Source organism: Macaca fascicularis, chromosome 9 (assembly GCF_037993035.2).
Source record: "Macaca fascicularis isolate 582-1 chromosome 9, T2T-MFA8v1.1".
In the NCBI taxonomy this organism is placed as follows: domain Eukaryota; kingdom Metazoa; phylum Chordata; class Mammalia; order Primates; family Cercopithecidae; genus Macaca; species Macaca fascicularis.
In genome coordinates, this window is record NC_088383.1 from 76,598,325 (window position 1) to 76,622,461 (window position 24,137).

General features: G+C 52.0%; 1 protein-coding gene and 1 long non-coding RNA gene across 3 annotated transcripts; one reads left to right on the forward strand and one right to left on the reverse strand.

Moving 5' to 3' along the window:
• Nucleotides 1-249: 249 nt before the first annotated feature.
• LOC135964428 (collagen alpha-1(XIII) chain-like) lies at nt 250-21,282 on the reverse strand. Of its 2 annotated transcripts, XM_065520984.1 has the most exons (3): nt 21,041-21,282; nt 20,469-20,772; nt 250-447 (listed from the first exon to the last, which is right to left on the reverse strand). In XM_065520984.1, the coding sequence occupies exons 2-3, from the start codon at nt 20,760-20,762 to the stop codon at nt 265-267; spliced, it is 477 nt and encodes a 158-aa protein (XP_065377056.1). In that variant the 5' UTR covers nt 20,763-20,772; nt 21,041-21,282; the 3' UTR covers nt 250-264. The 2 variants fall into 2 exon arrangements, with proteins under 2 accessions (XP_065377056.1, XP_065377055.1); XM_065520983.1 differs by having other exon boundaries at nt 20,469-21,282.
• A 294-nt stretch (nt 21,283-21,576) lies between these two features.
• Nucleotides 21,577-23,289, forward strand: LOC123566825 (uncharacterized). The gene is made up of 2 exons (XR_006689466.3): nt 21,577-22,111; nt 23,018-23,289. It is a non-coding gene; the product is annotated as an uncharacterized lncRNA (long non-coding RNA).
• Nucleotides 23,290-24,137: the final 848 nt, after the last annotated feature.

The window sequence follows — 24,137 nt, forward strand, 5'->3', positions numbered from 1 at the left end:
TGGGGACACAATGATGAATACAGCAAGCAAGGTGCCGCCCCTTGGGGGGCTGATGGTCCCTTTGACGCTGCATAGCACTTCATAACTTTCGAAAGAGCCATGCCCATCATCTTATCTGACTTCCCCACAACCTGGTTCAAAGAGTGTCAGGCCCATAAAAGACTCTATGAACAAATGAATGGTGGGTGGACTGATGGATGCCGGGCAGGCAGGCCAATCAGTCAGTAGATGGAAGGCAGCCACAGATATTGTCACTCCTGTCTTTCAAATGAAAAGTGATGGCCTGAGTGAGGTGAGGCTAGAGCATGGCCACCAGGAAGAACCTCTGGTCTCAGTCCTGGGAACACCCACTGTCACCTGTTTGCAGGGCTGCTTACCTGGTGGGCAGTTACATCCTGGAGATGTCTTTGGGGCCTCCCGGCGCCTCCTTGAGTGGAGCTTCCATTTCTGTACAAGGAGACAGACAAGAGGAGTCACCAGGAGCTCGTAGACACCAAGCCCTGGAAAGCGACTGTGGGCTGACTAGGAGGGCAGCAAGAGGGGGAAGGGGTCACATAGGGGGAGGTGGCAGAACTCTTCCTGGATCAAAGACAGGCAGTTAATGGCCTTCCACTGGCCACCGTACAACTGGGTAATAAAAAGGAGACAAGAAAGCCCATCCTGGTAATCATAATGTCTGATGTCTTTGGAGCACTCTTAAAGAAATTAACCCCAAACACAGGACCCTATAAACCAGTTGCATCTTCCCACACCTCACGCTCATGTGTACAATGACATGCTTTTCTCAGCTCTCTGCTAATAGTTTCCTGCCTTGGACTGGGCTCCTGATGGACCCCTGGGCAGGGACAGTGCCTTCTGTTCTTCTGGTGTCCCTTACAAAGCTAGCATTTGCAGACTGGGCAGGGGTACAGGAGTAGGGGGATGGCAAGGCTCTCTGCACCCCTCTGCCAAATATCTTCCTCACTTCCCTTCAAATTACTGAGCCAACCTGGAAGGCTCCAAAGAGGTGGGAGCATCAAAGAGGTAGAATATCCCAACCCTCAAGGAGTTGTCATGTTCATGATGGCAAGTGGAGAGGAGCATGCATAATGACCACGCATGCAGGATGCCCCTGTGTGTCAACTCTGCAGGCTTACGCTGCACAGGCAATGTAACAAGGGTCTCGTAAGGACTCTTACTTGATCCTTGCAACAAAGTTGGCCAGACTAGCAGTTAACAGGGACACCACTAGAGCCAGGCTGACTGGACTAACCACAGTTCTCAGACTCTGGGCTAATAAGAGTCCTCACTTCATTGGATTACTGTGAAGTTAGAAAGATTAATGCATAGAAAGAATGGCACCTGATACCCAGGAAGTTCTCAATGAATGTTAGCTATTACCATATTCATTTCACAGGTGAGGGACTTGAAGCACAGAGTGGAGACTGCACCTGGCCAAGGTCAAGGTTGAAGTAAGGAACAGAGCTGGGATTCAAACCCACACTCTGATGCTCATGAAGCCATAGGAAGCTGGTAGCCCTAGGGTCAAATAGGACTTTCAATGTATTTTATTTGGTTCCCACAGTGAGCTTTAAATCGTTATTATTATTGAATTTGTTGCCAATATTTTGAAGTGAGTGGTTTCATGTGCAAATCTGCATTTGTAATTTCTCTTGAAAAACTAACTGAGAGATCTGGCCACATGAAGCCTGTGCTCTGGCTGGCCAGGACTGACTGCACGTGATGTGCAGTAGTCCCCACCCTGACAATGTTGACCAGTTAGGGTGACAGCCAGAGCTATTTGCTTCCTCACTACTGTGCAATTTTGCCACTCAGTGTGGGCCACAAGGGAGGTGAAGAAAGTAATATGAGAGGTGTCATAAGGGTGCTATCACCTCTGGTTTGGGGATGGAGAGGGAATGTCAGAAAGTTTCACAAGGATTCAGAGCAAGTGGAGTGATTTGCTGAGGGTCATACAGTCAGGATGTAGAGGATCTGAGATGTGAACTCTGGCCTCCTGGCACAAAGCCCGCTCCACCTGCTGGAGGAAGGTGAGTGCAAATGCCTGGGGAGGGAACACAGTGACAGATGGAGGCGGGGGCTCTGAGAGCAGAAGGGGGTCAAGATCAAGGCAACCAGAAGAAGGGAAACACCCCAAAGTGGGGACCCTCACTTAGAAAGGGGAGGTTGAGTAACAATTAGGTGGATGGATGTTGAAGCCAAACTACAAGTGGGCACAGAGCAGCTGCGGGGCCAACAAATGAGCCCCCAGGACAAAGCCTGCTCATAGCCCCTCTGGTGCCCAGCTCTGAGCCTGGCTCATGAATGCTGCTTTCCTGTAAGGGACTGCATGAACCCGCCTCCACATCCCTCCCCACCAATCACCTGGGGGCCTCGCACCCAGAAGGTGCATTACACAGGTCTGCTCAAGGACAAAACCAGTCAATGACTGACAAGCCAAGACCAGAGGAGTCGGCAGCATTTTGGCTAAAGGTTGTAACCATCAGATATGTCACCCACTCAGCAGCAGCACTAAGCAAGCTGCCATCACAGGGTTGGGCTGGAGACAGAGCTTGTGGCATGAGTGGGTGGCGCCCCTGCTCCGTCCCCATGGGGCACACCCCTAGAGGGGCATAACTTCTCTTGGAAGAAAATATCAATAAAAAACCAAAAAATATGTAACAGGCAGTGATAAATGCTGGGAGAAAAATGAAGTAAGGCAAGGGGACAGAGCGTTATGGAAAGTGGTCTTTTCATACCAGGGGATCAGGAAAGGTCTCTCTTTGAGGGGACTTTGAGCAAAGATCCAGAGGAAAGTAAGAAAATGAGTCATGTAGTACCTGGAGGAAGTAAGAAAATGAATCCTTTGGTATCTGGAGGAAGTGTGTTCCAGGCAGAGGGAACAGCAGAGGCGAAGGCCCAGAGACAGGATTGTGCATGGAGCATCTGAGGAACAGGAAGGGGCGAAGTGTGGCTGGAGTGATCTGAGTGAGGACAGGGGATAGGAATGTAGGGGGCAGGAAGGCAGGTCATTAAGGCAGGGGCAGAGATTTTGAATGTGTAACATGGATCCCTGCCACTGGTTCCGGGCTTGTTGACAGCCATAAAGCACCACAGCTTGTGGGTGCTGTGGGGGGCCGTCCAGTCTCCCAGGATTAGAGCAGTGGTTTAGCTGTTGGGATTGTTGGCTGCTGGTGGCTGAGCCTCTTTCTGGGAGCTGCTCTTAGCCCAAGGAAGCAGCCTTGATCAGGGTTATACCATCCCCCAAAGGCAATCCATATTTAATTACTGATAAATGGGAGGAACGCAGACCTGGCCCCTCTGCCTCAATTTGGACTGACTCTAGGGCCACCCCAGCTATGGAGCTCCCACAGGACCAGCTGGGGCCTCTGTCATGACTGTATCACAGTTCAGCCCCTCCTCTGCCCAACTCTACTTCCCTCACTCCCCCTCCTATGTTGATGCCAATAAGTCAAATAAGTAAGTCATCTACTCATAGACCTCCACTTTGGAGACTGTTCCCTTGGGAACCCAACCTAAGGCAGACCTCCATGTGACTTTCACATTTCCTGAGACTTCACCTGACCCTCATCACTACCCGTGCAACAGGCAGGCCAGAAGTCAGCCCCATTGTATAATCCTGGAAACTAAGACCCAGAAAGGGAAAGGCAATTGCCTTAAACAAGTAAACCACAGAGGGCCTAAATTCCGGGTCCTCTAACTTCAAGTTCAATGCTTTTGTTCAATAGCTCCTATATTTATTGAGTGCCTACTATTGGTGAGACTGAGTAAAATAGAGAATGAGACACAGTCCATCAGCAAACAGCTGAGTTTGGTGTGGGAGAAGCATGCTCAGATGTGTCCAGGGGACTGTAGACTTTGGAGGGCCTGGGTGTTGAGTGGAGAGTGGGGGCTGTGAGGGTTAATTTTATCTGTTAACTTGCCTGGGCTAAGGATGCCCAGATAGCTGGGAAAACATTCTTTCTAGGTATGTTGATTAACACTGGAATTAGTAGACTCAGGAAAGAAGAGTGTCCTCACCATAGTGGGTGGGCATTATCTGATCTGTTGAGAGCCTAAGTAGAATAAGGTAGAGGGAGGAAGACTGCTCTCTGCTTGAGCTGGACTATCCACCTTCTCCTCCCCTTGAACATCGACTCCCCCTGCACCACAATTGGTTCTTGGCCCTTGAGACTTGGACTGGAATTTACACCATTGGCTCTCCTGGCTCTCAGGCCTTCAGGCTTAAGTGGAGCTACACCACTGGCTTTCCTGGGCCTCTTTCTTGCAGATGGCAGATCAAGGGACTTCTCATCTCCATAATCAATCACATGAGCCAGTCTCTTCTGATAACTCATTTTCTGTGCATCTATGTACAGCCTATTGCTTCTGTTTCTCTGGAGAACCCTGACTAATAACCAGGTCTTATGTGCCCAGGTAAGGATTCTAGCATGGAGGAACCCTTCGAAGGTTTTAAGCAAGGAGGTCATGTGGTCAAATTTGGGTGATATAAAGGTCACTCCAGCAGCCCGTTGAGTATAGACCAGTGAGACCGCTGGGGCTGAGGTCCTCTCTGGAGGATGTCGTGGTCATCACCCAATGAAGAGACGTGGGAGGAAGAAGGAACTAGGCACAGGATGGACTTGGAGTGGTGGTGGGAGCCAGGCCCTGCCTTGGGCAGCCAACATGCCACCCCTGGGACATAACAGAAGCAAGAGCAGGTTGTGGGAAGCTGGCAAGTTTGTGGAGCCCAGCGGGGGTAGGCACAGGCAGCTCTGGAGTTTGGGAGAGAAGACAGGTGGGAAGGGTGGACCTGGAAGTCGGGAGCCTTGATTGGAGGGATGGAGACATCTGAGCAGGCAAAGCTACCACAGGCACAGCTAGAAAACAAGGTCAGATTGGGGTGTGTTTTCTTGGCCTGCCCAGAGTTTATTTTGAAAGAGTATTGAATCTCAACAGTACCACAACCCAGCCACAGTCTAGGCTTCAACACTCTGCCCACGGATCTCCATTTCCCAAGGACCTAACACCCTAGTCCCAGGGACCCTCGAATCCCACAGGACCTTCAACCTGTGGGTCCTACCAGCTTTTTACTGTCCATCACCACCATGTGTCACTTCCCTCCGCGCCCGGCTCAAATTCTGCGGACAGTGATTATCACCACTCCCTGTCTGCACCCTTCACTGCCTCGACACCCTCCCCCTTCACTAAGCCACAAGCCTAGCTAGATTCAACGTCTCCTCCTACCCCACCCCTGCACACAGGCAGCGGGGTAAAGTGGGAGAAACACACAACCTCGCTGACTGATCTTACTTTAAATTTGTGATCTAGATCTCAAACGGAAGCCCAGCAATCATTCTGTGCTTCCCTCAACGCTTCACCATTGCACTGTCCTAGGAATTTTCACACTTCCTCTCCCCAAACCACCAACACCCCCTCCCCCAACTTCATTGTCAACTGAAGACCTTGAGAAGAAAAGCAAGCAGCAGAGGACTTCCAGAGGCAGCCACCACTACACGTGCCGTCCATCTGCATCTGCGCCTGCCAGCACCCTTCTCTCCTCCTGAGCTCCCCATCTGTGCTTCCACGAGGGCCAACCCCTCCTGTAGCCAGCAAGTCCCCTGCCTTCCTGCTTCATCAATCCCCTCCTCTAGATTGGATCATTTACATCAGGGACTGGCAAATGTAAATATTTGAGGCTGTGTGAGCCACATGATCTCTGCCACACCTACTCCATTCTTCCATCGGAGGCCAAAGCAGCCACAGTTTGGAAACAAATCAGTGTGGCTGTGCTCCCATAAAAAATATATATTTATAAAAACAGGCTGCAAGCTGGATTTAGCTGTAGTTAGCCCATCCTCACGGAATCATTATGCAAATATGCTGTTGTTCTTCCCAGCATAAAAAAGGAAAAGAGAAGAATAATCCTCTTTTGACTCTGGTTAGCTCTTTCCCTAGACAAACTCCTGGATGACAACCTTTGCTGCCTCCTACGTCTCTCCTGGGCCACTCCTACCTGGCTCTTCCTCTACCGTCCCTTAAGAACTCTCCTGCAGGTTGCCAATGACCTCCGGGTTGCCAAATCTGGTGGACAGTCCTCTTGCCTCCTCTCAGTCAGGCTGCAGCCTTTGCTCACCCCTCCTGCTCCTTAGGGCACTTCCTGCCCTTGGCTCCCAGGACATGCACTCTCCCCATTTCCCTTCTACCACCCTGGCTGTGCCCTCTCAGTCTCGTGCTGATTCCTTCTTATCTACTTGATGTCTAAATGTTGGAGATCACAGGGTCCACATCCAGGGTCTCACTTCTTTCTCTAGACACTGGCTCCCTAGGGTACCTCATCCAGTCTGATGGCTTCAAAGCCATCTATGCAGGATGATGCCCTGCAACCTATTCCTTCCTCCAAAACTTCAGATACATCTATCTGGCTGCCGGCTTGATATGGCCATTCATAGGCATCTCAGAATTAGCCTGGCAAAACTGAGCTTCTCATAGACTCTCCCAACTCCTCCCTGGACCTGCCCCTACCATCAACTTCCCCATCCCACCAGTTGCTCAAAACCTCACAATTATCATTGATGTCTATTTCTCTCACCCTACACCCATTCTATTAGCAATTCCAGTTCTTTACCTGCCAGACACGTCTGAGATCTGACCCCTTCTCACCAACTCCATGACTACCACCTGGTCCAAAGCTCGTTGTCTCTGGCCTAATTACTGTGATGGCATTCTAACGAATACTCGACTTCTGCCAGTGCCCCTGCAGACCTTTCTCAACATGGCAGCCAGGGTAATCTCACAGGCCTCTGAAGCTTTCAAACATGCTGGGCTTTCTTCTACCTCAGGGCCTTCACACTTACTGGGCTCTCTGCCTGAGTGTTCTCTTCCCAGCTACCTCTCTTCCCAGCTACCTACCCAGCATGCTGTTAGGCCTTCCTTGACTCCTGCACCCCCTCCCCAAAAATTCTTCCTTCCCCAGCACACCCCCTTGTTTTATTTCCTCCTTAGGATTTTTTTTTTTTTTTTGCTTATTTATCTTACTTATTGTCTCTTTGTACCACTAGAATGTAAGTTCAACAAGGACCTGGATACTTTGCTCTGTTCTATTCACTGCACCTAAAACAGGGCTTGGCACATAGTAGGTGCTCAATAAATATTGGTTGTTCACACATCAGGGGATTTCACATCCAGTTCTGATCTCTGGTCTCTCTTGCATGATGGGAGACCTGGCAACACTGAGCATGTACAATCAGGTGATGCTGCGTGATGGTTGCCCCTTTCAGATGGATATGTGCCATCTAGGCCACCAAAGTATTCTCTCTCCAAAGCCAGCTTCACCTACTTAGGCCACCAGCCTGGCCCCCATTGACATCTGACTTTGAGACTCATGGTGAGACGCCCCCAAGATGAGGCCCTAGGGTGGACCCCTAGCTACACTGGGTAGAAAAACCTTCCTGCGTTGCCCCTGTTGGCAGCTAGGGCCTCCTGGAATGCCCTGTGTGGCCAGGGCTGAAACATCACCCGCCTGATCGGTCGCAGCTATTAAAATGCCTGTATCAGTATCAAAGGGAAAATGCCAGGCGGCTACTCACTCCCCCCAGAGAATGTGGCTCCAGCCTGGCCTTGGGTTTAGGGGACACTCCCTCCCTGCCTCAGGGATCTTAAAGGGTCCCTGCCCAACCTGGGCCTCTGCAATATGTGGGGTGGTCCAAGCTGTGGCATAGACACAGCCCAGAGGGAGAAGCCAGGTGAGACCTGCAGCTGTGACCTTGAGCCTGGCACCTACCTTCAGGGGAATCTACAAAATAGGGATATGACCCACCACCCCCTGCCGGCCTCCTGAGTGCTGATGTGGAGACTGAATGAGACAACACAGAGGCAAGTGCCTGGAAACCACGGAGTATTGATCAATTTTGGGTTGAATTATTAAACAAGAGTTAATATTAATTATAACAGCTATGCACATTGAACTCCATATATCAGCCACTGTGCTAAGCACTTTAGGAGGAAACTATCATTGAATGATTGATTTTTGATATTATTAGTGCATGCCTCCTATTCCCTTGGAGACTGGAGTGGGACTCTCTTTTGGGTTGGCACAGATGGCCCCCAAACTCCAGTGAAGCATCTATTGTAGGCAGAGCTTGGCAGTGTTGAAATCTTATCATATCAGCTTGACTACGCTTGGGAGTGCCAGAGCCTTGGGGCCTAGTCCCAACTCTCCTACTAACTGTGTATTAAGCAAAATCTATAACCCCTCTGGACCTTGATTTTCTCATCCATAAAATGGGGATAATCTAAGTGATCTGCTAGACTACACAAGACAGCTGGCAGGACAAAATGGGATGAGGCTAGAAAACAAACAAACAGAGGTATCCAGATGTGAGGAGGGTGAGCACTTGTTTTGCCAGCTTGTTTTGCTTGGTGGCCAGGTGAAGGCCACTTCTCTCTTGAGCCAGTGCGGGCCTGCCTCCTCCCACCTGCTGTGATGAGGCTGGCCTGATCTCTGCTGCGCTGGCCCCATGGCGTGCACCACTGCGACAAGTGGTCAAGTTTCCTGCACTTGCCACGTCCCTCCTCCTCCTGGGAAACTCAGAGCCCCTCTCCCGGAAAGGGAGGGTGAGTGAGGAGGGTCTGACCTGCAGCCCTGCCTTTTGACCCTGAGAATTAGGAGTTGAAGGAAGAGGAGCTGCCCACTGAAATGACCACAGCAGCAAAGCTCTGGCCCCTGTGCCAGCACTCTGATCATAATGCCTGGCACAGGACGGGGGCTTGATCCCATCTGCTAGAGGCCTTTTGATCATCCTGCAGCATAACTGCTTCTGGGCTGGCTGCCCCATTGCAGACTGAGCTGGCCCTCGGATATCAGGGGCCCAGGTCAGATGTCTCGATCCACACTCGAACCGATTTACTTACTTTTAGGTCAGCCCTCTAGGACTCATCCTTGTAGTCCCAGGAGGAGGTGGGCTTTGGCAGAATTGGGATAAATGGGCATGGGGTAGGGAGGGCATTCTCGTGAGGAGGTAGAGAGGCAGGACCTGGCTGCTCAGTGCTGGCTCCATGGGCTACATCCCAGGGACTGCAGGAGAGGGATGTCTCCACAGAAGGGGTTAAAGGGACAGGCCCACATGTAGCCACGTGCCCCAGGGCACAGGCAGCTTGGCAGGGTGAAATCAAAGCGGAGGAAATCAAGACATCCAACCCACAACCACCAAAACTGAACTTGCCAGGGCTGCTGCAGGGGCCTGTGTGCTGGGGACAGCGAGGGGGTGCCACAGGGGTGCCTTAGGAGCTGTCTTCTCCCTACCTCAACAGTTCTCTTCATGCAGTGGACTTGGCGCCTGATCACAGACTGCGGTCACGAAACAGGGGCCTGCAGGTCCTCCGGATAGCACATACTGCCTCTGTCTCCCTCTGCCTCCCTGTCTCACCAGAACCACAGACAGATGTGGCCCCAGGTTCTACGGTTCAGAAAAAAAGTCAGGGACAGGAGGCACATACCCCATGTGAGCTTTGCAGCCTTCATATGAGGAAGTCCTTCCTTCTAGCTAACCTGAGACCCTGCTGCTGCCACAGGGAGTCAAGGAGCTGATGGTGTGTGTGGGGGGCAGATTGGCAAGGGGCTCAGGACCTCAAGGATCTCAGGGGTCCAGGGGTCATCTCCAGGCCTGGTACAGGATGAGGCAGGGACCCCCAACCACAAAGAAGGAAAAGGCAGAGAGTAAGAGTCCTGGGGTGAATGTTGGGGACCTCTTTCCTCCTTTCCTGCCTTTCACAAGTGGGTATTGACTATCTACAATGTGCTAGGGGTTAATGTTGGGAACCTTGCTATGCAAAGCAGACACTGAGGCTGCTCCCATGAAGTTTATCCTCTAGGGAGGGGAACAGAAAAGCCTACAAACCACACACATCAATGTGGAGCAGCCGTTGTCATGAGAACTGTGGTCAAAAGGGGCAAGGAGCTGAGAGCCAGCTGGGGCATGGACTAGTCTGGCTCATGGCAGAAAAGTGAGACATGAGCCAAGATCTGAAGCTGAGCAGTAACTCACCAGGTGAGGGGCCCAGGCACACGGGAGTGGCTGAAAGCTAACCCAATAATGCGCTTCTTAGGAGCCAGGCAAGCATCTTGCATGTATTAGGTTGGTGCAAAAGTAATTGCAGTTTTTGCCATTACTTTTAATAGCAATTAAAAGCAATTACTTTTGCACCAGCTTAATGTTATTCACCCAGCACTCACTGCAACCCATTTCATGAGCAAGGAAACTAAGACAGAGAGGGGCCAAGTAACCTGCCAAGACAGCATACAGCCTGAAAGGACAGAGGCAGAATTTGAACCCAGGAAGCCTGGCTCAGAGCCCACACCTTGACTCTAGGCCTGTGAGAGGTGAAACTTGGCTCTTTCAAGGAGATTGGATGATCTATTACTGGAGTACCAATCACTACTCAAAGCACTTTATGTCTTAACTTTTTTTAATCCTAAAAACAACCCTCATAAAAGTACTCTTATTATCATTACCCTTATTTTACAGAGGTGTAACCTAAGGCACAGAGAGCTTGAATAACTTGCCCAAGGTCTCATCATCAGTAATTGGCAGAGCTGGTCTTGAACCCAGCAACCTGGTTCCAGAATCTGTGCTCCACCGTGTAGCTGGACTCCAGAAGCAAGGGCAGGTGAGCCATGAGGCTGGAGAGGGTAATAAGGGCTGTACCTGAAGGCTACATGGGTCGCATTTAGCAATGTGTTCTCCAGCCTGAGAGCAACAGGGAGTTACTGAAGAGTTCAATCAGGGAGATGGCATCATTGCATTTAGTTTTCTAAAAGGTCCCCTCTGGCTGCTGTGTGGATAAGAGAGTCAGGACAGCATGGGTGAGAGCAGATGAGTTAGGGGGTCGGGCTGGGGAGGGCAGGCGGGGATGGAGAGGAGCGGACAGGTCTGCAGAAGCTGAGAAGGTGTGGACAGGAGGGCCGCGGTGGTGTGGCTGGAGGCCAGTGTGCTCACATATGAAGGGATGCTGGTGAGGGGTGGATTTCCTGCTCAGTTTAGACAGGTAGAGTTTGAGGTGCTTTTAAGACATGCTGGAGTTGCGGGTTGGTGGGTGTAGAGATTGGCTGGGGCTCTGATGATATTAAGAGCCAGAGATGTCCTACCATGGAACAGTCAGCCATATAAGGTAGTGAGCTCCCTGTCACTGAGGTGTAAGCTTGAGGACCAAGGCTGCTGTAGGAAATTCCTAGAGCAGCACCTGACTTATGAAGGCCCTTCCTGATTCTATGGAGTTGCCTGAGGCTGGAGGTGTCAGGAGCACCCTCTGACCTCCCGTGTCACAGAGCTTCCCCCAACTCCAGGAAACCTCAAATGCCAGTTCAAGGGGAGGTGGATGAAGCTATTCCTGGAAGAGCCCTGGCAAATGCCCCTTTAACCCAGCCCCCTTTCTGCATCCTTGTCCCAAGAGGTCAACCTTTCTGACCTGCCCTATAGGCCACCTTATCAGAGCACGACCTGGTGCTAAAGAGGTGCCTTCACAGAGCATCTGCAGCCTGATAGAGGGCCACAGGTGCAAAGTCCTTCTATGGCAGAAGTTCAGGTCCCACAACAGCTTTTAGGGGCAGCAAGGTTCTTCTGCTGCAACCCAAAGAACAGATAAAAAACCAAAGTGCCTGAAGGGAGGGTGGGGCGGGCAGGAGGAAGGAGAGTGTGGGCAGAGGGAAATGCCTGGACAAATGCTCAAAGGAGAATGACCAAGACTTGAGGAGGCAGGCAAGGCTGGGGTGGGAGTGAGGATGGGAAAGGGCCAAGGAGGCAGAGGTCCAGCCTACATGGACCCCAGCCATGTGGTGTTTCAGGCAAACCCACAATAGCTGCCAGGCAGGGAGACAGGGGCCCAGTGTCCCCTCGAAGGCTGTGCCCAGGCTCTCTGGTAGGCAGTTCCGCCCCTTTGTGCTCGACTGGCCCTTGCTCTTTGAAGGACCAGGGGAGCACCCCCTGCCAGCAGGCCCACCCCTTCTGCCACAGGCAGCATCTCTGCAAGGAGGCCCCACACCCAGGGCTGTGGATGGGAGAGCGGGAGTGTCAGCAGGGGCTGCTGCTGGGGCCTGCCAGCAGCCCAGACAACACCCAGCGCAGCTGGTGACCCCTTCCACCCTAGCCTCCCCAGACCCAGGCCTCAGTTTCCCCTGGAGAAGCCTGCTGACTTCCTCTGACTGAGGGCTCAATAGACTGTTTCTGGGAGGGGCAGAACCCAACCCAAAGAGGTGGAAGAAGGATTTCTGAGGCTTCCTGGAGGGCAAACCTCAGTTGATTTTGTTTTTGGAAAACAACAGCAAAAAGCCTGCTGCTTGCCCTTCTTCAAACCTCCCAGTGCACAAGGAGACTTTTGTTGACATCTCACCGTGAGCCTCGTCACTGCCCCTCAGCCCCTCAAGCACTGCTTGGGACCCACGTAAGGGGGTCTGGGTTTCACTGCACAGGGAGCTCCAAGCACTGGGCCACACAGACCCTCTCTCTCTCCCTCTCTCTCTCTCTCTCTCTCTCTCTCTCTCTCTCTCTCTCTCTCTCTCTCTCTCATTCTCAGGGCCTCCCAGGCCCAGCCGCAGAACATGATCACCCGTGGAGCTCGTTAGACACTTATGGCCAAGCCCTACCCATGGACATCTGTAGCAGGTATTGGGAACAATTGGCCTGGCGTGTTTTGAAAGCTCCCCAGGCGATTCTAATGCAACCAGCATCACCAGTACAAGTGCAAGCCTTTGAGGACATCTGGATCAGAGGAGAAGGAGGGGAAGTAACTTTAAAATGTTTAGTTACTTCAGAACTTTTACCCCTCTCTGGCTCTAAAAGGGAGACTTCAGGCAGCTGATACAAAGACAGACAGACACTATACAGTAAGGTAGAAGAACAACAAAGGCAGAGTGATCAAATAGGATCTGGGATCAAGGCTCATACAAAAGCCTTTGCCACTGGCTGAACCCCAGATTTGCTGCTAAACTTCCTAGTGGCCAGGTCAGAGTCTGAGAGACAAGAACAAACCCATCCATCCTGGGAAACCCAAGCATTCCAGAGGCCAAGGCTGGACAAGGGCTTCCCTCAGGGTGCTCATCACCAAGGCCTGATGTAATTGGCAACACTCACAATGTCTTTCCTACAACAAAGATGCTGGTGCAGCCCTGACGCCAAGGCAGTTCAGTAAACACTGCCTCTGGGAGCCAAACCAAACTGAACAGATCCCCAGCCCCTGGCTGGTTTGACTGGCCTCAGCAGTTAGAGAGGTATGACACTTCATACAGACAAGTATATCCTAGTGGCTGAGGATGCCAGCTCTGGGCCACACTGCCGGATTTCAAGGCCTAGTTATGCTACTCACATACTGTGTGACCATGGGAAAGTTGCTTAACTTCTCTGTGCCTCTATTCTTTCTTCTGTAAGAAGGGAATAGTAACAGTAGTAACCACTTCATAGGATTATTGTGAGAATTTAGTGAATCAATAGATGTAAAGGTCTTTGAATAGTCCCTGGTACACAGTGTAAGTGTAAGCTCAATACACAGTGTAAACTCAATAAATATCAGCCACCAATAAAAGTTGTGGACAAGGTGCATGCAGCCCCATATTATCTCCTCCAATGATGAGAGAGGTGGCAATGGTTACAGTTGCCATTAGCCAAACGATTTCATTTAATCCTACAACAACCCTGTAAGGAGGATGTCATCATCTCCATTTTTCAGATCAGGGTACTGAGGTTCAGGTCACACAGTTAGTGGCAGGGGTTCAAATGCCATGGTGTTGTCTGCTTCACCATTTTGCCACCCCCTGACTCTAAAGAAAAACCTTGGCAGGCAGCTGGGGCAGGTAAAAATGAAGCTCCTGACCTTGAGAGTAGAGGATGGGAGGGGGTGGGTGCTCCCAGCTTCTCTGCCCAATGGGGAACACATTACCGAGCCTTTTCTGCTCTCCCAGCCAGGATGCATCTTGTAGCCTGGACACACAGAAGTCAATCATCTCATCCTCTGCTGGTTGCTGAGAAACACCCCTGGAGCAAATGCTGAGCCTACAGTTGGGTCCAGGGCCCGGGACATTGCGAGGAAGGCTGACTAAGAAACCTTCCCCAGGCCGGGCGCGGTGGCTCAAGCCTGTAATCCCAGCACTTTGGGAGGCCGAGGCGGGTGGATCACGAGGTCAGGAGATCAAGACCATCCTGGCTAACATGGTGAAACCCCGTCTCTACTAAAAATACAAAAAACTAGCCGGGCGTGGTGGCGGGCGCCTGTAGTCCCAGCTACTCGGAGGCTGAGGCAGGAGAATGGCGTGAACCTGGGAGGCGGAGCTTGCAGTGAGCCGAGATCGTGCCACTGCACTCCAGCCTGGGTGACACAGCGTGAGACTCCGTCTCAAAAAAAAAAAAAAAAAAAAAAGAAACCTTCCCCAGCCTCTAGCAGGGGGACCTTATGTTAACAGCTAATTTGTGAGAGCTGCCTACTATGTGCAAAGTCCTGGGCTAGACTTAATAAGGGACCCAAGACTGCATGCCTCTATTGCTGTCATCGGGTCCTGTGTGGTCACATAGAGAGACCGTTGTACAATGTGGTTGGGTTGAGCCATGAATGGCAAATGGATTTCCTCTTGTGCACTGACTCTAATGGACGGGAGTGGCAGCCTGGGTTGCCGTTCCCTGTGCCACTGGAGGACTGTGCTGAGAAGGATTCTGAGGCCTACCTAGGCTGAAGGGGAAAGAGTGTGTTGAGTGATGAGTAGCACCTTCTATGGTTTGGGATAAGGAAAGCCAACACCACACGCTATGTCTATTTTCCTTCTCTGAGCTAAATGTCTGGCACAACCAAGGAAGAGCCACAGGAAGTGGGAGCAGGGAGGGAGCCCATATTGGGTTGGAGTGGTTCGAGGAGGCTTTCCAGAGGGCAGTGGGGCAAGTCTAGAGTGATTAAGAAGAAGGGGAAAAGGCATCTTTCTGGGAGTTACCCAACCGTAAAGCTGTGCTTAGGGCAGATGGAATGGTGTTTGAGGTGCTTTTGGTTTTCCCCACCACCTTCCTATGAGGGTTGGCTGTCTCCTGAGGTCCTCAGTCTGTTCAGAGTTATCTCCTAGTTCAAAGGCCTTTGGAGACGCTGCAGAGCTCTAATAACTCTCCCTGCCTTTATAGCAAGCACCTGTTATTAAAAAAACGAAATCTAGACTTATGAAATAGCTCTTCATCTTGAACACCAACCCTCATTAGTAAGTAGCAGCTTCCTGGAACACTGTTGAAAAGGATTCTGAGGTTGCATGTAAGCTCCATGGAAAAGTGTACAGCAATTGATTAATAATGTCTGCTGAGAGCCCTGGGATGGGGAGTAGTGCACACTCAAGCCATGTATGGGCCACTGCTGACCTAGTTAATTGTCTGGAAAGGGGAAGGTGTGGTGGAGGAGAGATGCCTGCTGGGGGCTGGATCCCACCCCTGACTCCTCTGGTACCATCTTGTGCTGGCTGCATTTGAGGAAACCTGGATCCAGAGTCTGTCCATATACTGAGGTCCAGGCAGCTGTGGTCAGCACAGGACACTGTGCACAGGTTACCCACCCTAGTACACATGCACTTCCCCTTTAAGAGTTTCTTCCCATCCTCATCCCAGCATTTCAGTCCTAAAGGACCCCATCCAGAGCCCCAATCTTTCAGCTGCTGCTTTGATCCCTCCCCTATATCTGTCCCCTATATCTCTTTGCCATTACTTTCAATGGCAAAAACTGAAATTACTTTTGCACCAAAATCATACACCGTATAAACATGAGACACGTTATTATAATTGTTGTTATTTTTAGGGATGAAGGAGTGTGCCTGGGGTTCCTCAACATTTTAGTCTGGAAGTTTTAACCACTTCCTCTCCCAGGAGATTCTTTAACATTCAAAGGAATGAATCAGAGATAGTGGGAGGGAGGTACAGTGACATCAGTCTTCTCATCTGTAAAACGGGGTGGTGTGAATGTCAGTCCCTTAGGGAAGTTGCGAGGATTGAAAGAGATATAATGGTAACACGCATAGCATTGGCCCCTGTATGTACCCTATAACTATGGGACGTTTCTAGTACAGTTTATGATGTTATCATTGGGGGTGAGGGGTCTAACTGGCATCTCCCAAAACTCACTTAAAAGTGGCTGCTGAGACCCTCCTCTGCTTCCCCTTGGGCCTAGAAAATGGATTTGGCTCTTTTTTTTTTTTTTTTTTTTTTTTTTGAGATGGAGTCTTGCTCTGTCGCCCATGTTGGAGTGCAATGGCTCCATCTCAGCTCACTGCAACCTCCGCCTCCCAGTTCAAGCGATTCTCCTGCCTCAGCCTCCCGCATAGCTGGGATTATAGGTGCCCGTCACCATGTCCAGCTAATTTTTGTATTTTTTAGCAGAGCTGGGGTTTCACCATGTTGGCAGTCTGGTCTCGAACTCCTGACCTCAGGTGATCCACTCACCTTGGCCTCCCAAAGTGCTGGGATTACAGGCGTGAGCCACCCCACCCGGCCCAGCATTTGGCTCTTTTAAATTCCACTCCTTTCTCATTCACTGCACACGGCTGCCCAGTCCTGGGTGTCATCTGATTTTCTCCATTTGGGACATTCCAGCTTCTTTCTCACAGCAAGCAAATCAAATAACAGGCAGCTGGACTGCTCGTTAACGGTCCCAGACCAGGAGAGAGGCACTGATGGGGGAAGAGCTGGGGCCTGAGGTCTGGAAAGCACACTCCTGGTTCCCCACAGAGCCGGCTCCCGCCATCCTCCAGTCCCGGCTCTGCACAACCCCTGTCGTGGGCTGGTCCCCTCGGATCTGCCTCTGGCTCCCCTCTCAGGCCTCCTGTCCTCCTGGGTCCCCTTGGCCGGCCCTCCCTGCAGCTCCCTCTTCCTTCTGCCTCATAGACACAGTCTTTGCCACATCACCTGCTTTCCCCATTGGCATGGGTGACATGCGTGTGCCCTGGAGTCCCACCCCCAGTTCATTGCACAGGCCGTGTGCCTCACCAGGCTTGCCCTCCCCAGTGTCCTTCTCCCATTCTTTAGGAAGTGGCCCAGTCCTGCCTGCTCCAACGATTGCCTGCCCCAGGTCCCTAAGAGCCCTCCCTGAGCACTCATCTGGTCTTGTGCATGGTCTTTGGTGATGGCACCTTTTAGTGAAGTCTCCGATCTGTCCCCAGTCCCAGGAGGGAGGCAGGGCCTAGATTTTATGGAAGATGAACCCGAAGTGCAGGAGTGTAGCATGGTTTGCCTAAGGCCACAGGACTGGCAAAGCCCAGCTAGAATCCTGGTCTTGGCCCCCAGACTCACCAGATGCCTGTGTGCCCCGTGAGGACAGGCACCTTCTGCACCTCCATTTTGGAGAATTGTTTTGTAAGAAAATCATTTCCCCTCTCTTGTCTCTGAATTTTCCTCTCCCGTGGCAGGTTTCTACCTGTCCCAATTCTCTGCCTTACCCATTCCTCTCCTCTGCCCTTTGCTCAGACCTGGGAGAACACATCTACACAGGGAAAGGCCCAGGATGGTCCCCTCAAGTTGCTTTGCAGGCCTGGAAGCTGCTCACAGCACAGCACTGGCCAATAGAACTTTCTGCGAGGATGTGCATATTCTTTCTCTCTACTGTCCAGCTCCATAGTCTCTAGCTGCAGTGTCCACTGAACACTTGAAACCAGGCTGTTGCAACAGACAAGCTAAAATTTAAATTTTATTTAATTTTAGTTTGTTTAAATGTAATGAGTTGCATATGAATAGCAGTTTCTGTATTGGACAGTCCAACACTAGGGTGTCCCTCCAGGAGCACAGAGAAGGCACCCACAGATAAGGCCACTCACACCATCCACCTGTGGCATAGTTCCCTTCCTCTGGCTCCAGCATCTTCCCCTATTGACCTCAGCCACCATTTCCAGTCACCCCTCTCTGATCCTACTTTCACCCCCATTCATTGTCCCTTCTGGCCTGCAGCAGCCTCCTGTTTGGCCTTACTGGTTTGCCAGCCATAAGCACTCACTCTAGGGGCATAACTGCCTTGCTCAAAACCCTTCAATGTCTCCCTGTTACTCTTATTTAGATCTAACTTTCTCTAAGGCCCCTCTTGACCTGAGCTGCCCATCTCTCTCCAGCCACATCTCCTACTTCCTCACCCTCCCAGTCCTCCGGGGTCCTGGACTTCCCGCACTTCTCTCAATTCCCTCTGGCCTCCAGCCTCAAAGACTGTTCCCTTTGTCCCCTTAGAACAAGGCTTCACTCACCCACTTTTGCCTGGCAAACTCCTATTCATCCTTCAGTTCTTCATTTGAAAATCACTTCCCTAAGGAAGGCTGCCATGACTGCCACCACCATCAGACAATGCTGCATGTAATGCATTCCCCAGGCCCCTCTCTTCTTTCACTATTGTAGCTTTTTTTTTCTTTGTACACGACATGGTCACTACCCATTTTCTTCTTTGTGCACTACTTCCCTGTAAGTTTAGGAGGGCAAAAGTGTCTCCCACAATACCTGATCCACAGCAGGCTCTCAACAAACATTTACTGAATGAATGAATGAGAATAGACCAAAAAAAAAAAAAAAAAAAGATGGCAGGATACAGTGCAAAGAACATTGTATACAGGGCCAGGAGGCTGAGGTTCTAGTCCTGGACCTCACTATGTGACTCTGGGCTCAATTTCCCCACCTTAAAAATGGGATTCAGTTCAGATGTTCTCTGGGATAACTTTGATATCTAGTAGTTGAAAAGATTACATTCAGTAGGGTAAATACGGAGCTGCAGCTTGGAGGGAAGGAGTGAGCATGTTGGATACAATAGTAACCAACATATAGCCCCAAGGCCCCTAGAGTATACGACTTGGCATGGCTAAGTCTGAAGCAGCGGAAGCAAGGAGCTAGGAAAGGCCAGGACATGGTCAGGCCAGCAGGAAGGTCTGGGAAGGGGAAAGCATGGACAGAGGGGCTGCGCTAAACCCTGCAAATCAGACGCTTTATCCCTCAGCAGCCAGGACCCCCAAGATACCTGGAGGAGCTCTCACTGCCCTGACACTCTCTTCACCACCCAGCCAGTCTGGGCTCACACTGCCTGAGCCCAGAGATGCCCCACCTCCACCCCAGGCCCAGGGGACCATGGGCAGCCCGATGGAGCTCTCCGGATTCCCTGGAGGCTGGCAGGCCATGGGAATGAGCTGACAGCAGCAGTCATGGGTGCACCACTAGCACCAGTAAGCTTGCCCTGTGACCGCCCTCTCTGCTCTGGCTCTGCAATCTCCTTCTCCTTGGCCACCCTGGAGAACTGCTCCAGCAGGTGAGAGCCTGGCAGAGGCAGCTGAGAGGAGCCTGGCTGTAGGGAATAGGTACATCTTGCCAAAATGCTCACAGCACCCCACCCACCACAGGTAGAGCTGTGCTCCAGTGTTTGCTACATCAGCACTGTTTTGCATGTTCAGAGGGGTTGGAGCGTTTGTCCCAAGTTTCCAAGTAGCAGAGTGGAGATAAAAACCCAGGGTTTCTGGACTCTACCACTGTGGTCTTTACTGTTGCACACACCCTCCAGCTAAGTAAGAGATCCTCTCCCATTTCTTCCCCATGGAAACCTTCCATGGTCAGGACCTTCCATGGCCAGGACCTGCTCCAGGACCTCTTCCCAGACTGCTGCAGCCCCCACCTGCCTGTCCTCCTCTCCATCTGGGCCCTGGATCCCCTGTGCTGTCCAGATTCCCACAGATCATCAGGCCTCACCCTGCCAAGGCCCAGCCTTTCCTCTGGTGGCACAAAGAGGCTGCATGTCCCTCCTTCCTGGGGAGGGGACAGCCTTTTTCTGTATTCCCAAGATTGCCATAGCTACCTGATACACTAGTAGCGTTTAATCTACTTGGATCAAGAAAATTTGGAGAATGGGAGAAAGCATCCTTTTTCCAGAAAAATAAGAAACCTGGTTTAGGAACAAGAAGGTGTGGACTAATTTGCGGCCAAGGACAGCAGAGTCAGGCGACCCACACTTGGATCGTAGCGGCCTGGGCCAGTGAGCAGAGACCAGGGCACCACCCCCTGCAAGAACTGTCCCCTCTTCCCGCAACACCCCGTCCTTAAGGGGTGGAGGGGGAGGGCCACGGGGCTCAGTAAGCCTCAGCCTGGGCCTCTGGGCGCGCTTCCCGCTGCGTGGGCGCGGGGCGGCTGTCACACCCCCCCGCCAGGTCCCGAAAGGGAGGAGTGGAGCTTGCTGGCCTCCGCGCACCCAGCCTTCCTCCACCTGCCCGGCGCGCCCAGGACGCTCCCAGCGCTGGACGCCGGGAGAGCTTGCCGGAGGCGGGAGTCGCGGGGTCATGCTCTTGCCCACCAGGTCCTCCGAATCCCTGGCAGGGCAGCGTCTGTCCGTGTCCCCGACCCCTCCCGCAGGCAACTCGCACGAACCCGGGGCTCGCAGACAGCTAGCGCCAGCGGACACCGGCTGAACAGTCTGGAGGCTGCGCGAGGGGGCGCCGCGGGGAGGGATAAAAGCCAGCAACAAAGAGCACAGACCTCGTCCAGCAGTTGGTTGACTCGTCCCAAAATAGCCGTCTCCATTTGCTGCTCCCCGCGCTCCGCTTCCAGGCGCAGCACCCGGGCCTGCAGCTCCGCCGTCCGAAAGTGGGCGAGCAGGCTGAGTGCCAGCGAGCAGAGGGCCAGCGCCAGCAGCCCGCACGACCCTGGACTCGGCAGCCGTGCGCCGCGCTCCGCCCGCGCCGCCGCCAGAGCCACCGTCCCGGACGCGCCCAACTCCCTAGGGCCGCAGGCACCAGTGGCTGCCGCTTTGTGGGTGCTCTCCGCTACCATCCTCTCACGTCTTGAGAACCAATAAATAAATAAATAGAATAAATAAAGGCGACAGCTGCTGCCAAAAGGCTGTATCCAAACTGCGGGGCAAGGGGGAAAGGGCTTGTATCGCTGGACAACGTCCCTTTCCGTTGCTCCCGGCAAAGAGGACGGAAAAATTAGCAGTAGGAGGGGAAGGGCCGAAAAAGCACAACCAGGGGTAATTGGGGTACACCTAGGTGAGAAAAAAAGTTATTTCGAAGAACGTTCCAAGTCCAGGAAAGTTAGGGGAATCTGACCGGCTCTCCTTCTCTCCGCCCAGTCTTTCCCTTCAAGAGTCTGCAGAGCAGTTGGTGCCGCGCTGTCAGTCCTCCTGGGCGCCTCGTGTCTCCCGGGCCAGCCAGTTTCAGTCCCCGGGCGAAGGGGCGCACATGGAGGGCCCCATGGGCAGAGGTGGGTAGTGGCGGCTGGCGAGGAGCGCTGGGGCCGATTCCGGCGCCTCTGTAACTTGACACACTCCCTGCGGCTGCACGGATCGGATGAGCAATCCGTGCTACTTCCCAAACTAATCTCTCCCGCCCCCCTCCCTCCTCCTCCTCCTCACTCCTCCTCCACCTCCCGCGGGGCCGACTGCTTGAATTTGTTTATTTATGCAAACTCGCCCGGGGTGGGGGGCGTGGTGAGCAGGTCCGGCGGCCCCAGCCCGCCGGCCCCGGAGCCCCTCTCCCGCGCTCCCTGTCCTCTTTGAAGTGACACTTGGGGTTATTTATAGGCAGGAAGCGGGTGTGGAGTGGAGCTGGGGCTGCACTTCTCTCTCATTCTCCGGATTCACACCGAGGGCTCGTTTGGCCTTCCACGGAGGCAGTGGGGCAGGCACCACTCCACCTTTCCCAGCCCTTGAGACCCTCCAGGACCTGGCTGAGTTATTGTCAGGGCTTGTGGGTGGATCTCCACGTCCTGATCAGGACTACCTGATCCCTTCAGCCACTGCTCCTCTACCCCCAAGCCCTCAACCTCTTACCCCTTCCTTCTCCCCCACAACCAACTCCCTGCGGACTCTGTACCTCCTGAGATCTGCAGCTCCTCCAGTGCCAGGCGGCCAACCACATCTTTACTCTGGGGTGAAAAGTCAGCCCTCCAGGGGGCAGCAGAGCCGACACCCCTTTCTCTCTTTCAGGACCAAGACCTGAGGTAGTATGAGAAACTGAAAACTGAGCAGAAGAGCTTATTCCAGGTATCTGAGAGGTGGCTCAGTGGGGCTGCCTACCAGTCCTGACATCTCCCCTTCTTGCCTGCCACTAATCTGAGACCCCTGCCGTCTATCACTTTGTGGTGAGACCAGTCTGCCCCAATTATCACAGTCATCAAAGGTGAGCAATTCCTACATAAACTCTGGCTCCATCCCTGTGGGAGGCTTAGAGCTAACCAGGCTCTCTCCTGCTGTCATTTCCTATACTCCATTAGAGAAAAACTGGTGGCCTGAAGGGCATTTGGTAGTTTTCTCTCTTCTCTTGTCACCTCCTCCACCCCCCACATTAAGTAACATTTGTATCCCAAGAGACTTTATCTCCTTGTGCCTGTTGACATTCCTGTGAATGAGGTGGTGGGACTGAGTTTTTGGGAGAAAGCCTATCTTGCGGGAACAGTGGGCAGAGGAGAGAGGACTGGGCTTTCAAATATGCAGTGGAGATGGGGGCAGCAGTGGTGCTGGGATTCCATTTCAAAATAACAAGGAATGCCAGTAGAAACTTCCCATTTTCTATATTGACCTGATGGAACTTGATATATAATACAGTATCACTGCACTTCTAATAGAGTGTGGCATACTTAATAGTGTGTATTGGACTTGTAATATAGTAAGTACTTAGATCATATATAATAAAGGTGACATTGACTGCTGGGCCAGTCAGCCACTATGGAGGACAACAGGAGTAGAAGGTGATGCTGCTGAAAGAGCCGGTGGCCAGGAGCTCTGGGTTCCAGTTCCAGTTCTAGGATTTCCCTGATGACTTCAGGGGGCAACGGCACTCTGTTTTCTCCATCCCTGTGATGGGATGTTCCAGTCCACTCTACAGAGGAATCCTTGGGAGAACTCGATGGTATTGAGGAACACCAGGGGGCGCTGGAGAGTTTCTGCACTGGGAGGTACAGGCCCGGAAATTCAGGGACTTTGGACTTCCCCCGCTTCCCTCCCATGCTAGTCTGAATGGAGAAACTGAGGTGAGGAGTTAGTTTCATTCCCTCCTTATCCTGCAAACTGATCTTTTCCCTTTCAGGACTTTGGAGGCCCTCAGGAATGCTCAGGCAGTGAAATCTAAACATTTGGAGCTGGAGCATCCTTGCGACTGGGAACTGAAGGAGGAGGGTGCTGCACCAGCCTGACCTGACCCCAGCATTGCAAACCCTGGAGCTTCCAGGGGGACTCTGGAGTCAGAGAAACCCGAGTGTAAATCTCCCTTTTGTCAATGTGGAAGTTGCTGAACATCTCTGAGGCTCAGTTTTCTCATTTATAAGATGGGCTGATAATAAAAGCATCTACGCATCTGGAGGGACTGAATGAGGTAATGCATGTAAAGCAGTGAACACAGTGCCGGCACACTGCAGGCACTCAATGAAGGGCATTAGCCTCCTTCTCTGGAACTCGTGGCTGCTAGGGCCATCTCAGACACAGCTAGCTCTGGGCTCCCAGTTGTGAAACAGGAAGAGGTTTCCATCCCAGAGAAAGCAAATGGATCACAGTTAACCTCCATTTTTTCCCCAACTGATAGCTGAGAGTAGCAGCTTGTGAGCAGCAGGAGTTAGTCTGTGTTGAGGGGCCTGATCCCCAGGTATCCCTCTTCTTCTTTTCTTCTTCCTACACTGCTTAGAATTCTTACCCTGGGATATTTTTCCTTCAGGTAGAGCATTGTCTACCCCAGGCCCAAGTTACAGCCTCATGTGGCTTATCTTGAACCCTTCTTTCTTCATAGGTGGGGGCCAGGACCTGGGGACACTGAAGTGAAAAGAGTGCCTTCCAGGAGCTTTAAAAACAGTTGGTTAAGGAAGACAAGTCATGTTCACATAAAACTGCCACAAAAGGCAAAATAGCGAAAATCCACAAAACGTGTAAAGACCATAAACCGTGCTTCAGGGCTCCCAGAAGAAAGGCAGGGATTCAGATGCCTCAGGAAAAACACCCAGGAAATAGATTTTCTTGTTTGCAGTCAGAAGAGAGAGGGCCTCCAATGCTAACCCAAAGACTTTGATTTTGAACTGTGGTCTTGGTTACACGCCTAGACAGAAATGATGACAAAATGTCCCAGGCATACAACCTGCACTGTTCTTCAAGTCTTTTCTGTGTTTTTCCACTTTTTTGCTCCTGCTAGACCCTCTGCCAGGAAGGCCACCCTTCTCTCT

Coding starts and splice junctions, on each gene's coding strand:
- LOC135964428 (XM_065520984.1), bottom strand. CDS start 20,762: ATGGTAGCGGAGAGCACCCACAAAGCGGCAGCCACTGGTGCCTGCGGC. Junction 448..20,468: donor TCAACCAACTGCTGGACGAG/GTCTGTGCTCTT, acceptor CTCCTTGTACAG/AAATGGAAGCTCCACTCAAG.